The 13,519-nt window shown below is 53.7% G+C and overlaps 1 protein-coding gene and 1 pseudogene across 6 annotated transcripts; one reads left to right on the top strand and one right to left on the bottom strand.

The window, feature by feature from the left end:
• Nucleotides 1-341: 341 nt before the first annotated feature.
• Nucleotides 342-1,702, top strand: LOC102422962 (annotated as a pseudogene).
• A 1,498-nt stretch (nucleotides 1,703-3,200) lies between these two features.
• FAM3A (family with sequence similarity 3 member A) lies at nucleotides 3,201-12,209 on the bottom strand. Of its 6 annotated transcripts, none has more exons than XM_014454856.2 (10): nucleotides 12,059-12,209; nucleotides 11,658-11,730; nucleotides 9,518-9,631; nucleotides 8,950-8,973; nucleotides 7,313-7,436; nucleotides 7,132-7,190; nucleotides 6,141-6,191; nucleotides 5,516-5,600; nucleotides 5,313-5,439; nucleotides 3,201-3,923 (listed from the first exon to the last, which is right to left on the bottom strand). In XM_014454856.2, exons 2-10 carry the CDS (start codon nucleotides 11,668-11,670, stop codon nucleotides 3,828-3,830), a joined length of 693 nt encoding a protein of 230 aa, XP_014310342.1. In that variant the 5' UTR covers nucleotides 11,671-11,730; nucleotides 12,059-12,209; the 3' UTR covers nucleotides 3,201-3,827. The 6 variants fall into 6 exon arrangements, with proteins under 6 accessions (XP_014310342.1, XP_014310341.1, XP_006087706.1 ...); XM_014454855.2 differs by lacking the exon at nucleotides 12,059-12,209 and adding an exon at nucleotides 11,828-12,051; XM_006087644.3 differs by lacking the exon at nucleotides 12,059-12,209 and adding an exon at nucleotides 11,840-12,051.
• Between the last annotated feature and the right edge of the window lie 1,310 nt (nucleotides 12,210-13,519).

Genomic DNA, 13,519 nt, shown 5'->3' with positions numbered 1-13,519 from the left:
TATTAAAAAATGAATACATGTATGATACTATAATGGTAGCTACACATCATTATATATTTGTCAAACCCGCAGACTACCACACAAGAGGGAACCTTAATGTCAACTGTGGGCTTTGGGTGATGATGATGTATGTAGTAACTCTCTGTACTTTTTTGTTGTTAATCCTCACCCGAGTATATTTTTTCCATTGCTTTTCAGAGAGTGGGAAGGAGGGGGAAGACAGAAACATCAATGTGAGAGAGACACAGTGATTTCCTCCCACACCACCCCAAACCGGGGCTGGGGATCGAACCTGCAATCAAGGTATGTGCTCTTGACCAGGAATCGAACCCGTGACCCTTTGGTGCCTGGGCCAGTGCTCTTCCACTGAGCCACACCAGCCAGGGCTCACTGTACTTTCTGCTCAACTTTGCTGTGAACCTAAAACCCTAAAAAGGAGCTTGGAGCTTCCCTGCTGCCCAAGCCAGCATGACCCGCTGGGCCCCCAGCGCGTCGCCCTGAAGAGCCCACTCAACCTGGACGAACCTTTTGGCACCTCAGGCCGCCCCGGAGGAGGATGACTGAGACACTATGGGCCACGCGCTTGTGTATCTGCTCTCCGGGAACTGTCATCATTGACAATAAGAAACTGGGGGAGGGTGGGTTCAGCTATGTGGACCTAGTGGAGGGGTTACATGATGGACACTTCTACGCACTGAAGTGAATCCTGTGTCATGAGCAGCAGGATGTGGAGGAGGCCCAGCGAGAAGCAGATATGCATCACCTCTTCAATCACCCCAACATCCTTCACCTCGTGGCTTATTGTCTGAAGGAGCGGGGCACAAAACATGAGGCCTGGCTGCTACTACCTTACTTGAAGAGAGGTACGCTGTGGAATGAGATAGAAAGGCTGAAAGACAAAGGCAACTTTTTGACTGAAGATGAAATCCTTCAGCTGTTGCTGGGCATCTGCAGAGGACTTGAAGCCATTCATGCCCAGGGTTATGCCCACAGGGATCTGAAGCCCACCAATATATTGCTTGGAGATGAGGGGCAGCCGGTTTTAATGGACTTGGGTTCCATGAAGCAAGCACGCATCCATGTGGAGAGCTCCCGCCAAGCTCTGGCCCTGCAGTCCCTAGGCTGTGTGCTATATGCTATGAAGTTTGGGGAAGGCCCTTATGACATGGTGTTCCAGAAGGGTGACAGTGTGGCCCTGGCTGTACAGAACCAACTCAGCATCCCACAAAGCCCCAAGCATTCTTCAGCATTGTGGCAGCTGCTGGCCTCGATGATGACTGTGGACCCCCTGCAGCGCCCTTATATTCCATTCCTCCTCAGTCAGTTGGAAGCACTGCCACCCCCAGCTCCAGGCCAGCACACTACCCAAATGTGAACAAACCAGTGGCCACGCTGAGGTGGCCCGTGCCTTGTCCTTCACTGGAATCTCCGTCCTTTCTATCTAGGCCTGCTCTCTCATAGCTGGGGCAGGGGGCTGGGGAGAGTCAGCTCAGTCTTCTATCTGTTCTCTTACCCTCAGGACAACTGGACAGGAGCCTGAGTTGGGGTGGGTGGGGGATGGAGAAAGGCAAACTGATAGATTCTGGTAAAGGATCTGAGCAGGACTGCCAAGCTTACATCATGGTCTGCTTCCAAATCGGGGAGCAGGAGAGTGTATAAATAGAATAATAAAGTGAAAGCAGCTTGGTGTGAAAAAAAAAAACCCTAAAAAGGAAAGTCTAGCCCTGGCTTGTTTAGCTCAGTGGTTAGAGCGTTGGCCCATGGACTGAAGGGTCATGGGTTTGGTTGCTGGTCAAGGGAACGTACCTAGGTTGCAGGTTTGATCCCCAGCCCCAGTTGGTGAGACAACCAGTTGATGTGTTCCTCTCACATCAATGTTTTTTCTCTCCCCCTCACTCCTTCCCTCCCTTCTACTATCTCTAAAAAAAAAAAGAAAAGAAAGAAAAAGAAAAAGAAAAGAAAAAATATCCTCAGGTGAGGATTAGCAAAAAAAAAAAAAAAAAAAGTAAAAAAAGTCTATAAAAAAATGGGATACATGTACAGTGCTTGACACAGGGCCAGGCTGGGTGTCAGCTTCCATGATCAGCATCTCCTGGGCAAGCAATCTAGGCCCTCCTTGGGTCTCAACTTCCCTGGCCCTTCAAGTCCTGGCATCACAACCAAGGCCTCTCCTTCATGCCCCCCTCACTCCTCTTTGGCCTGCTCTTTAAATCTTTCATTTCTTAACATCTCGCTCGCACTCTGGCCACACTGAACTCCTAAAAGGCAGAGGCTCAGGAAGCCCACCTCCAGAACAGGACTCGTAAGTCCATCACCCCCACCATGGACCCCTCGTGGCTGCCTGGCTGGTGCCCCAATTCCTCCCATTTAGAAAGTCTAAACTGCCTTCTTTTCTTTTTTTTTTTTTGTTAATCCTCACCTGACGATATTTTTCCATTGATTTTTAGAGAGAGTGGAAGGGAGGGGGGAGAGAGAGAGAAACATTGATGTGAGAGAGAGACATCTATTGAGATACACTGATTGGTTGCCTCCTGTATGCACCCTGACCAGGGCCAGGGATTGAGCCTACAACTGAGATACATGCCCTGACCAGAATTGAACCCATGACCTTTCAGTCTGCAGGCCAATGCTCTATCCACTGAGCCAAACTGGCTAGGGCAGTGACTTCTCTCCCTTTTCTGACTCCATACCATAGTACCTGCGTCCCCCTGCCCCCCGCCCCGACAATGTGGTATTCCAGCAAAACTCCTGCTAGTTTCTTGCTGGTTCTCGTTCAATGACGGGAAATAGAACTAATCTGTGAGAAATGATAAATAGTCCACATGACTCTGCCCTTTGCAGTCCTGATTTCAAAGGCATCCAAAGCTGAGTGCTGGGGACACACACACTAGCTCCCAGGGAGGCTGGGTGTAGTGGGAGGCCGGGCAGGATTTAATCCCCATTGGGTGTTCCTACAGGCCTGTGCTGTGTGTGAGGGAGTTAGTGGGTTTCCTGTCCAGAGAGCAGAACTGTCTCTTTTGGGCAAGGATACGGGCTACCAGCTGGCGAGCTGCTCTGCTTGCTACCTGAGTCCCAGCTCAGCGACAGCAGGACATGTCCGTGGCAGAGTCCTGGAGACAAAGGCTGTCTGCTAAGGCTGTGGGGGTAGGTTGGCTGGGCCTCCAGGCCATATCCCTCTCCCAAGGACCACACCACCCGACTCCATGTTGAGTGCACACATTCCAGTGGGGCACCAATTTATTAAGAGGTCATCTAGAAGCCGGGTCCTGTGACAAACTGCAGGAGCTGCCACCCACTGCACCAGGGCCCGTGACCAGGCTCACTACCTTACTGCCCTGGCCAGCCAGGCTCTATGGCGGCCCTTTCCTACGGAGAGCGGGGCAGGAGGCAGCCAGGTATGTCCCTGCCATGGGCCACCAGATGTGGCTCACCGGAAGGAAACCCGTGGGAAACAGGACTAGCCTGCAGAGCAGTGAGCGGCTCTGGGTGGAGAGGTTCCGGAAGTTGCCCAACCAGGTGGCTGTGCAGCCAGGGGGCGAGCACCCAGGGCCTTGGGAAGTGGGTGGGGGCTGACTAGGGAAAGCAGCCTTAGGAAAAGGAGATGGGGACCTGGGCTCCCCTGCCAAAGTACAATGAGACTGGCCATCACAGTCCCCACCACCAGTCACACACGGGTCACCGCTCACGGCCTCGGAGCCCTGATGTGTTGAACAAGAGAGCACTCCTGGCCGGTGTGGGGTCGGGACTCAGCCCTGCACTGGCACCACTTCTGCCTCCTCCTGGGCCAGGCACACGCAGCCTCCTTGGCCTGGTCGTCGCTTGGCTGGCTAGCTGGCCGTGCTTCTCTTTGGGATGCAGCCTTCCATCTCCAGTGCCTCGGGCCAGCCTTCATACTTGTTGGTGTGTCTGCTGTTCTTCACATGCTGCGGGGTCAAGGGAGTGGGGAGTCACCGTCTCAGCCCTCACGCACCCGAGAAAGAACTGGCAGTGCCCATGGGCCAGTGTCAGCCAACCGTGCACTCTCAGGGCACCCGCTCCCTCTGTCTGTCCCGGCACCTTGATCTTTCTCATGGAGAAATAGCCATTGGCTGCCCCGGCGTGACCTCCACAGGTGCAGTGAGAGGTCAACTCCTCTGCACCTCTGTGGGCCTGGCACATGCTGGGGAGGGAAGGAAGGGGTCTGTCTGTATGCCTGTCTCTGCCCAGCCCACAAGGAGCTGCTGGAACTTATAGGAAGAGCAAGCTCAGAGGGAGTGTTTCTTCTTGCGGGGGGGGGGGGGGGGGCTGTTAAGCTGCTCTTTTGGTAACCAGAAGCTTCCAGAAATCAGTGGAGGCTATTTCTTTAGTCCTGCTGTAGGGAGCAGGGCTTGGGGACACCATGGCTTTCACAGAACGGGGAGCTTCCCAACAATGAGGATGGCACCTGGGGCTTCCCAGCCCCTCGCATGGGGCCTGACACGGGTGACCCCAGAGGAGCCATGAGCCAGACAGCAGCCAGGCTGGTGCAGAAGGGCCTGCAGCGTGAATCTGGGTATTGGGTTTCGGGAGGATGAGAGGACCAAGCATCTTGAAGATGTTTAGGAGGCGAGTTTCTTACTTGTGAGTGTTGCCGGTGTGTAACACTCGGAGACCCTTTAGGGCAGTGATGGCGAACCTTTGAGCTCAGCGTGTCAGCATTTTGAAAAACCCTAACTTAACTCTGGTGCCGTGTCACATATAGAAATTTTTTGATCTTTGCAACCATAGTAAAACAAAGATTTATATTTTTGATGTTTATTTTATATATTTAAATGCCATTTAACAAAGAAAGATCAACCAAAAAAATGAGTTCGCGTGTCACCTCTGACACGCATGTTATAGGTTCACCATCACTGCTTTAGGGCCTGGCCGGCAGGCTCAGTGGGTGAGCATCGACCTATGAACCAGGAAGTCATGGTGCGATTCCCGGTCAGGGCACACGCCTGGGTTGCGGGCTCGATCCCAGGTGGGGGGCGTGCAGGAGGCAGCCCATCAGTGATTCTCTCTCATCATTGATGGTTCTATCTCTCTCTCTCTCCCTTCCTCTCGGAAATACATAAAAATAAATAAAAATTTTTCAAGAAATTAATACTTGAAAAAATAAAAGTAAAGACCCTTTAGGGTAAAATCCATACGGGAGGGGGCCAGAGTTGCCTCGGGTGGGGTGTAGGGGCAGGATTTAGGGAAGGCTACAGCATGAACAGAAGGGGACCTCATGAGATGCAGGCAGAAAGCCCGGGCCAGCTGCCCTGGTCTGGGAAGTGGAGTTGCCAGCCTCCCCCACCGCCCCGTACCTGCTCAAAGGGGCTCTTGTTCTGCACACCCTTGGCCCCCACAAACACCCAGCTGTCCCGGAAGGCTAGGTCCTTGACATTCTTGCTGCCCAAATCGCTGAAAAGCTTCCTGGTCTCTTCGTTCATCCTGCCGCACAGAAGGAGAAGGTGTGAGTGGTCGCCATAGGAGGGCAAGGCTGAGGCTGGCCCGGGCAAGCACTTACTTGGTGGCGGGGTCGTCGTAAGATGCCACAAACACCAGGGTGCCTTCATGCAGTGGCCGAATAAACTTCAGAAGATCGTTGACATCTGGGGGCACAGATCCCACGGAACACGGAGCATCAGGCACCACTGGGCTTCCCTCCCCCACCACCCCTATTCTCCGAATGAGGACACTTAAAGTAGGAATCAGGCCAGGGACACACCCCACTAAGGGTCACAGGAACAAACTGGTATACGAAGCCAGGGCACTCCCCATGGCCGCACACCTGTCCCTGCCCCTGCCTTTTCCGAACCCAAGGAAGTGCTCGAGAAGCCCCCAGCGAATGGCCAGACGAAGGGCAGTGTTTGCAGTGGTTCTCAACCTGTGGGTCGCGACCCCTTTGGCGGTCGAACGACCCTTTCACAGGGGTCGCCTAAGACCACCCTGCATATCGTATATTTACATGACGATTCATAACAGTAGCAACATGACAGTGATGAAGTAGCAACGAAAATAATTTTATGGTTGGGTCACAACATGAGGAACTGTATTTAAAGGGCCAGAAGGTGGAGAACCACTGGTTTAGGGGAAGGACACCCAGTCATTCTGCCGCACAGTCAAAACTGGGAGGCCAGGCGGCCACTCACCTCCTGCCCACATGTCGAAGGCCCGGGCCTCGATGAGTTCACCGCTGACCCCTGGATCAACAGGGAGGATGGAGTCTTCCTGGGCAAGCCACCAGGGCAAACCCACCCTACCACCTCGGTCCTCCCAGACTAGGCTCACCACATGGCATGGTCACTGAGTGCAACTGTTCTAGAACCTTTTCAAATATCCCCCCATATCAGCCTGGCTGGTGTGGCTCAGTGGTTGAATGTTGACCCATGAACTAGGAGGTCATGGTTTGATTTAGATTCTTGGTCAGGGCACATGCCCGGGTTGTGGGCTCGATCCCTAGTAGGAGGCGTGCAGGAGGCAGCCGATCGATGATGTTTCTCTCTCTCTATCCCTCTCCCTTTCTATCTCTCAAAAATCAATAAAGGGAAACACTTTTTTTAAAAAGCAAAAAATATATATATGCCCCCATATTCCTGCCAACTATGCCCCTTATTCAGACAGCGGCGGCCCATCCAAGGCTGCAGAGCTTCTGCCTGGCATTTGAGGCCCTCCAGGTGCGCCCTTCAAATTCCTGGAAACTCCTAATTCTTTCCTACTATCATCCTTTTAAAAAATAAATACATATATTTTTTCTTGATTTCAGAGAGGGAGAGAGAGATAGAAACATCATCGATGAGAGAGAATCCATGATCAGCTGCCTCCTGCGTGCCCCACACTGGGGATCGATTCGGCAACCAGGGCATGTGCCCTGACCGGGAATCGAAATCGAGCCGTGATCTCCTGGTTCATGGGTTGACTACTCAACCTCTGAGCCACACCGGCAGGGCTCTACTACCACCATGCTTTTGTTCATTGAGTCACATCTGTGGACCCTTCAGCTAGCACAAACCCCTTCCCCGCCTCCTTGGGAATTCTGAGGGGAGGGGAAGGAAGGGAAGGGGAGGGGGTGGGGAAGGTCACAGCACAGCAAGGTTCCACTTTCCTCAACCAAACTCTGACCCCACATCAGAGGGAACTTACCATTCACCAGGGCAATGTTCAGTCCTCGACCCACGTTGTCCTTCACACTGCTCATGAGCCTAGCAAGGGGACAGCCCTCAAGTGGCACGTCTGCTCCACTCTCCTGACCCTGCAGGCCCAGCTCCCGATCACCTATTCCCTCCCCCGCCCCCGTCCCACCCCTCCACCCCAAGGAACTCACATCTTGTCCTCCAGGCAGATCTTGGGTCCGATGACATTGGCAGCCCCGCTGACCACGCGGAAGGCCAGGTGCTCCTCGGGACATGGCTGGGGCAGGCCGCACTTGTACTTCCTGGCCCGCGGCTCTGGGCAGGGACAGTAGGGGTGACCCATGGGCCTGGCCCTGGGTCATCCGAAGTCTGAGAGAGGGAGGTCAGGACCGGCCCATAGGGAGGAATGACTGATGACTGAGCAGGGGGCCAGTTCGGGGAGAGGACATGGCTCAGGCTAGGAACACCTCCAGACATTCTGTATCCCCTGGGCCGCAGGCAAGGTGACAGGGACCTCTAGGGAGGCTTTTCTGCCACTGATCGGAGAAGAGAAAGGAGTAGCAGCTGGGAGGGCAAATGTACAGATGCGCGTACGGCCAGAACAGACTGAGGGAGAGCAGTAACTGAGAGAGCAGCGTGGCTCACTGGTTGAGCGTCGACCTATGAACCAGGGGGTCATGATTTGATTCCTAGTCAGGGCACATGCCCGGGTTTCGGGCTCGATCCCCAATGTGGGGCGTGCAGGAGGCAGCCTATCAATGATTCTCTCTCATCTGATTTTCTCTCTCTCTCTCCCTCTCCCTTCTTCTCTGAAATCAATAAAAATATGTTTTTTGAACAAAGAGAGAGAGAAAGCACTTGATTCCCATGGGGCAGAGGTGGAAGGACAGAAGGACAACCTCTGTCACAGGCTGTATTGTGTCCCCATAAAAGACATTTTAAAAATATATTTTTAATAAAGCAGCAGAATATTAACAAAAGGTGAAGCTGGGTACAATATTCTTTGTCCTATTTTTTCCAATTGTCTATAGATTTGAAATTATTTCCAAGTCAATGAGTAAGAATAATTTTTAAAGAATGTGTGCAATCATTTTATTAAACTGGTAATTTTATTTTCCTGGATTGGTTTTATACCTTGCCAATAAACACATTTATGTCCCCCCCCCAAAAAATGTTTTTTTATTGATTTCACAGAGGAAAGGAGAGTGTGAGAGAGAGATAGAAATATCAATGATGTGCCCTAGTTGGTTTGGCTCACTGGATAGAGCGTCGGCCTGGGGACTGAAGGGTCCCAGGTTCGATTCTGGTCAAGGGCATGTATCTTGGTTGCAGGCACATCCCCAGTAGGGGGTGTGCAGGAGGCAGCTGATCGATACTTCTCTCTCATCGATGTTTCTAACTCTCTATCCCTCTCCCTACCTCTCTGTAAAAATCAATAAAAATATTTTTTTTAAAAAAGAAATATCAATGATATGAGAGAATCATTGATCGGCTGCCTCCTGCAGGTCCCCTACTGGGAATGGAGCCCTGACCAGGAATCGAACTGTGACCTCCTGGTTCATAGGTCAATGCTCAACCACTGAACCACACCGGCCAGGCTGGAATGGGAATTTCTATCCTATGCCTGTCCCACCAGTGTATTCTGGAAGCAGGGAACTTGTTTCCTAGGTTCACGGCATGCAAGCGGCTCAGCGGGCTGTATTGGCCAGTTTGGGGAGAGATAAGTGGAGACCAGAAACCCTGGAAAGCTGGGGGCAGGCAGGGGTATCACATAAGTAGGAGGAGGGGCAGGCCCAGAAGAGGGGCAGGGAGGTGACAGGAGCCTTACCTGCCGTCACTGAATTCTCTGGGCCTGTGGGGAGAGAGTTGTTTCTGTTAGCGTGGAGGCCTCCTGGCCTGCAGCAGGGCAGCCTGGCCCCATACCATGCAGTCAAGGTGGTGGAACAGCAGGCTCAGAGGCCAAGGGCTAAGCCAGGCTGATCTTGGCATGTTCTTGCTCAAGTCTAAATGATGTTCATATGCAAAGCTCCCTGCTCCAGGAAAAGGGTAAGTTGGAATTGTACAAAGTACTTAAGTCACTAGAGACAAGGTGTAGAGTCTCCTCCTCATCTCAGAGCTCAGCAGAAGGTCGGCAGGGAGCAACCAGGGAGTCATCCCCAATGTTCAGCGGAAGTCCCTCTGCCCCTTACTCAAGCCCCGCCCACTCCAACTGGGCTCAGAACTAATCAGCCCAAGCAACCTCCCAACCAGAAGGCTGTGCTGGATGCCAGGAGACAGACGGAGGAAGAGAAAGGAAATCCAGGCCCCTCCCACCCCCAGCCTGAGCCTCAGCCCAGGGGCCCAGGTGGCCACCATGGGGACCTCTGTAGCCAGGCAAGGAAGAGTCCCACACTCACTGATGAAGAGTTGCTGGATGCGAGAGAAGCCACTGCCAGGCCCACCCAGGAGGATGCTGACTATGATCCAGGTGAGAGCCACGGTCACAATCAGGGCCACGATGCGGAGGGGGCCTGGAGGCAGGACAGACAAGGCAAGGCCACCTCAGATGCCAGTGAGCTCCAAATGGTCCCAGGGCCTCTCGCGACCAGATCTCCCCATCCACATGGGATGAAGTGACTGGAGGACAGGAAGGTGGAGACCTGTGGCCGTCCACCGGCCAGAGGGGGGCAGCTCCAAGGCTCTCAGCTTGGTTTCCCCCAGGGCAGGTGTGGGGACCTTCCAGAACTCACTGCTCAAGAGGGCTCTCACACTCCCCCAGGAGCACCCACCCTCCTGCCTGAGGCTGCCGATATCTGTGATCACCCATCACATCCTCTTTTTCTCCTGTTGTGATGGAGGAGGAGGTCCCTAGTCCTTTTGAAGACCAGACCGTTCACCTGCTGTGATGTGGATCCCTAACTCTCCTCGCTGCTCAGGTTTCTTGTTTTGTTTTTTTAATTTTTTTAAAAATTGATTTCAGAGAGGAAGGGAGGGGGAAAGAGAGATAGAACCATCAACGATGAGAGAGAATCATAGATCGGCCGGCTCCTGCATGCCCCCCACTGGGGATTGAGCCTGCAACCCAGGTACGTGCCCTTGACCAGTATCAAACCCGGGACTCTTCAGTCCGCAGGCCGACACTGTCCACTGAGCCAAACTGGCTAGGGCCCTGCTCAGGTTTCTTGTAATAGCAATCATCCCATCTCTGTCTTTCTCTTCTACTTTTAGTATCTCTCCTCCTGCCCTAGCCGGTTTTTCTCAGTAGTTAGAGTGTTGGCCCACGGACTGAAAGGTCCTGGGTTCGATTTCAATCAAGAGTGTGTGCCTTGGTTGCAGGCTTGATCCCTGGTCCTGGTTGCGGTGTGTGGGGGAGAAAGGCAACCAATTGATGTCTCTCTCTCTCTCTCCCCCCATCCCTCCCTTCCACTATAAAAAATATCCTTGGGTTTAACAAAAACAAACAAAAAAAAGCTCGGCTGGCGTGGCTCAGTGGTTGAGCACTGAGGTCACGGTTTGATTCCCGATCAGCGCACATGCTCGGGTTGTGGACTCGATCCCCAGTGTGGGGCATGCAGGAGGCAGCTGATCAATGACTCTTTCTCATCATTGATGTTTCTCTCTCTCTCTCTCCCTTCCTCTCTCAGAAATCAATAAAAATATATTTAAAACAACACCCAAAACAACAACAAACCCAACTTGTTTCCAAGGCCACCTATGACATTCTTGGTGTCAATTCCCCGGGTCACTTGTCAGCCCTGATCTTTCTGGACTTCTCAGTTGACTGCCCAGGCCCTCCTGCTGAAAACAATTCCCTGCTGGCTTCCAGAACAACACACGCTGGCCCATCCTCATTGCTTTGTCCTCCTCCTCTACCCTCCCCTGAAAAATCTAGACTTTCCCAGGCTTCTGTCTCAGGCTGTCTTCTCTGCCTACTCTACTCTTCTTCCTCTACCCTCCTGATAGGTGCTCTCACCTACTCCCCAGGGAGCAGAGGCACTCTATTTTTTTTTGCCCCAGCCTTGAGGCTACACCCTCCCAGCCAGTTCCCCACTGGCTCACTCCACTGGAATGCATTCATAATGTTGCAACCTTACCAGGTATGAGCTCTAATTCTTGAGTTCTGCTTTCCCCCAAGCGGTCCCTCCCTAATCCACGTTCATCCTTCGTTATCCAGCCGACAGCAGGGCTAGCACTAGAGGTTCATATTCAACCCCACAGCCACTTGGGTCAGTTTCTCCTTCAAGACCACTACCTCTCCACCCAGTCTCTGTGCTCCCAGGAGCCTCTCTCCCACAACTTGTTTTCCGAACAGCAACCAGTTGCCCGAGGTGGTAGAAATTCACTATCCTAATCCTCATCTCACAGCTCGGGGAGCTGAAATGCTCGCAAGTGAAAGGATTTGTTCAAGGTCCTGGAATGAATGCTTGTGCATAGTCCTCCGTTTGCAAAAGCAAACCCAGCGGTCCACCTGGGCCCCTCCAGCTGCAGTCCCCTGGACACCTGGGCCAGCCGGGTCTCCTTTCCAACTTCCTCCTGTTCACTGTGGAAGCCACCCACCTGCCAACCTCATGTCCACGTCTCCCGCTGGGTTGGGGCCGCCGGCAGGTGAACTGTTTGGGGACCGTGCGCTCTGGAGGCAACAAAGCAGAAGAGCAGGTTTGGGTGGGGGTCAGGGATGAGCCAGAGCTGGGCTCCTGCGGCGGGACAGGCGCGATCGGTGCACCGACTTGTTCATCCACCTGGCCAGGCTCCGGGGAACGCGGAGAGAAGCCCTGTCGGGACAGGAGGGGTCTCGGAAACGCGTTGGCTCGAGGTCGATCGTGCCTGCGGAGCCTCTGGAACTGGGAAATGAAAGTGGTTCTCTCGGACGCAGGCCCCTCCCCTGGGAGGCCCCGAGCTCAGGCCGCCCCTCCGGGCCCGGGGGCCTGCGACGCGGGCTGGGCCGGCCGGAGACTTGCCTAGCTGTGGGGAGATGCGACCTCAGTCGGGGGTGACCCTGTCAGGCCGGCCGCGCCGCCCTGCTCGGCAAAGGAAGGAGAGAGCGAGAGCAGAGGACACACAGCCCCACAAGGCCTTGCAATGGCGGCCCGGGGCGGGGCCACAGCCCGCAGGCACCACCCCCGCCTGGGGCGAGGGCCTTGCCGCTCCGCAGCCAGGTGGAGGGTGGGAGTGGAAAGCAGCGGAGGCCCCGCCCCTGCCCGGAGAAGCCCCGCCCACAGGCCTCCTCCTCCATTTGCTCCAGCCGCCGGGTGAGAACGGCCCGCCTCTGACGTGTGCTTGGGAAGAGCTGACTGGTCGCCAAATGAGAGGAGCCCTATCCGGCCCCGCCCCTGTCCACGTATGCCCCGCCCCAGAAGTCTCCGGTTGGAGGCCAGTTCGCAGGGAGATTCCAGCTTCCCAGGCTTAGAGTGCTGGGGTTACGCCGGCGCCCTCCGGTCGGATTTCTGAGGCCTAGAGAGAAGCGGATGGATCTGGGAGCGTAATTAGAAATTGTTTTAAAGTGGATATATGTGCCTTTTAGAAACACGGAGGTACAGAAGAAGATGCAGGAGAAAACACCAGAATGCGACGAACCAGAGACTAGGAGGCTCAGCCTTCTGATGCCTTTCCTCGCAGTCTGATTTCTAGATGGCAGCGCGTTCACCCCGTCTTCCATGTCGTTCTGATGATGGGAGGGGAGAATACCTGCTCCGCTAGCCTCTCTCAGGAGGGAGTCCCTGACACCACCCAGTGCACCTGATCACCCACTGCACTGGGAGAGCTGGGCCCACCCCTGTCAGCGGGACTCCTTCTGGAGGGCAGCAGGGTGGCATGGGAACCACAGAAACATCCGTGCCCTTTGACCCCATGACTTCACTACGGGGAAGCTGACATTCCAAAATGCAGAGAAAGCTTATACAGCTAGGCAGTGCCAGATCTCTGGTTAGAATCCAGTAGCTTCTACACTGGCATACACAACACCCTCTCTCTCCCAAGATCAAGGTAGCCCTAGCTGATATGGCTCAGTGGATAGAGCATCAGCCTGCAGACTGAAGGGTCCCAGGTTCGATTCCAGTCAAGGGCAATGCCGGGATTGTGGGCTCGATCCCCAGTAGGGGATCCCCAGCAGGAGGCAGCCAATCAATGATTCTCTCATCATTGATGTTTCTATCTCTCTCTTCCTTTCTCTCTGAAATCATAAATGTGTATTAAAAAAAAAAAAGATCAAGGTAGTTAGTTTCAGGACCCTGCTGCTGCAGCTGCAGGTTAGTATTCGGATTTTTTTTTTCTTGTATTTGTATTTTGTTACAGAGTTTGGTCTTGGAGATAATGGTGACCACGTGCCAAACCCTCCCATATTTGTGGGGACTGAACCTGGGGCGCCATGCCTTCCTCACTGGTCTCTCCTGCAACGCTCATAGTTGTGATGTCCCCTAGAG

Source organism: Myotis lucifugus, unplaced genomic scaffold (assembly GCF_000147115.1).
Source record: "Myotis lucifugus unplaced genomic scaffold, Myoluc2.0 scaffold_40, whole genome shotgun sequence".
Taxonomy (NCBI): Eukaryota; Metazoa; Chordata; class Mammalia; order Chiroptera; family Vespertilionidae; genus Myotis; species Myotis lucifugus.
This window is presented reverse-complemented; position numbering and strand designations above follow the sequence as displayed.

What these genes read in the sequence shown, in the direction of transcription:
- FAM3A (XM_014454856.2), bottom strand. An exon ending in AGAGAATTCAGTGACGGCAG is followed by an intron (nt 7,437 to 8,949) that starts GTAAGGCTCCTG and finishes GTCCCTGCCCAG; the next exon opens with AGCCGCGGGCCAGGAAGTAC. An exon ending in ACAAGAGCCCCTTTGAGCAG is followed by an intron (nt 3,924 to 5,312) that starts GTACGGGGCGGT and finishes TTGACCCCGCAG; the next exon opens with CATGTGAAGAACAGCAGACA.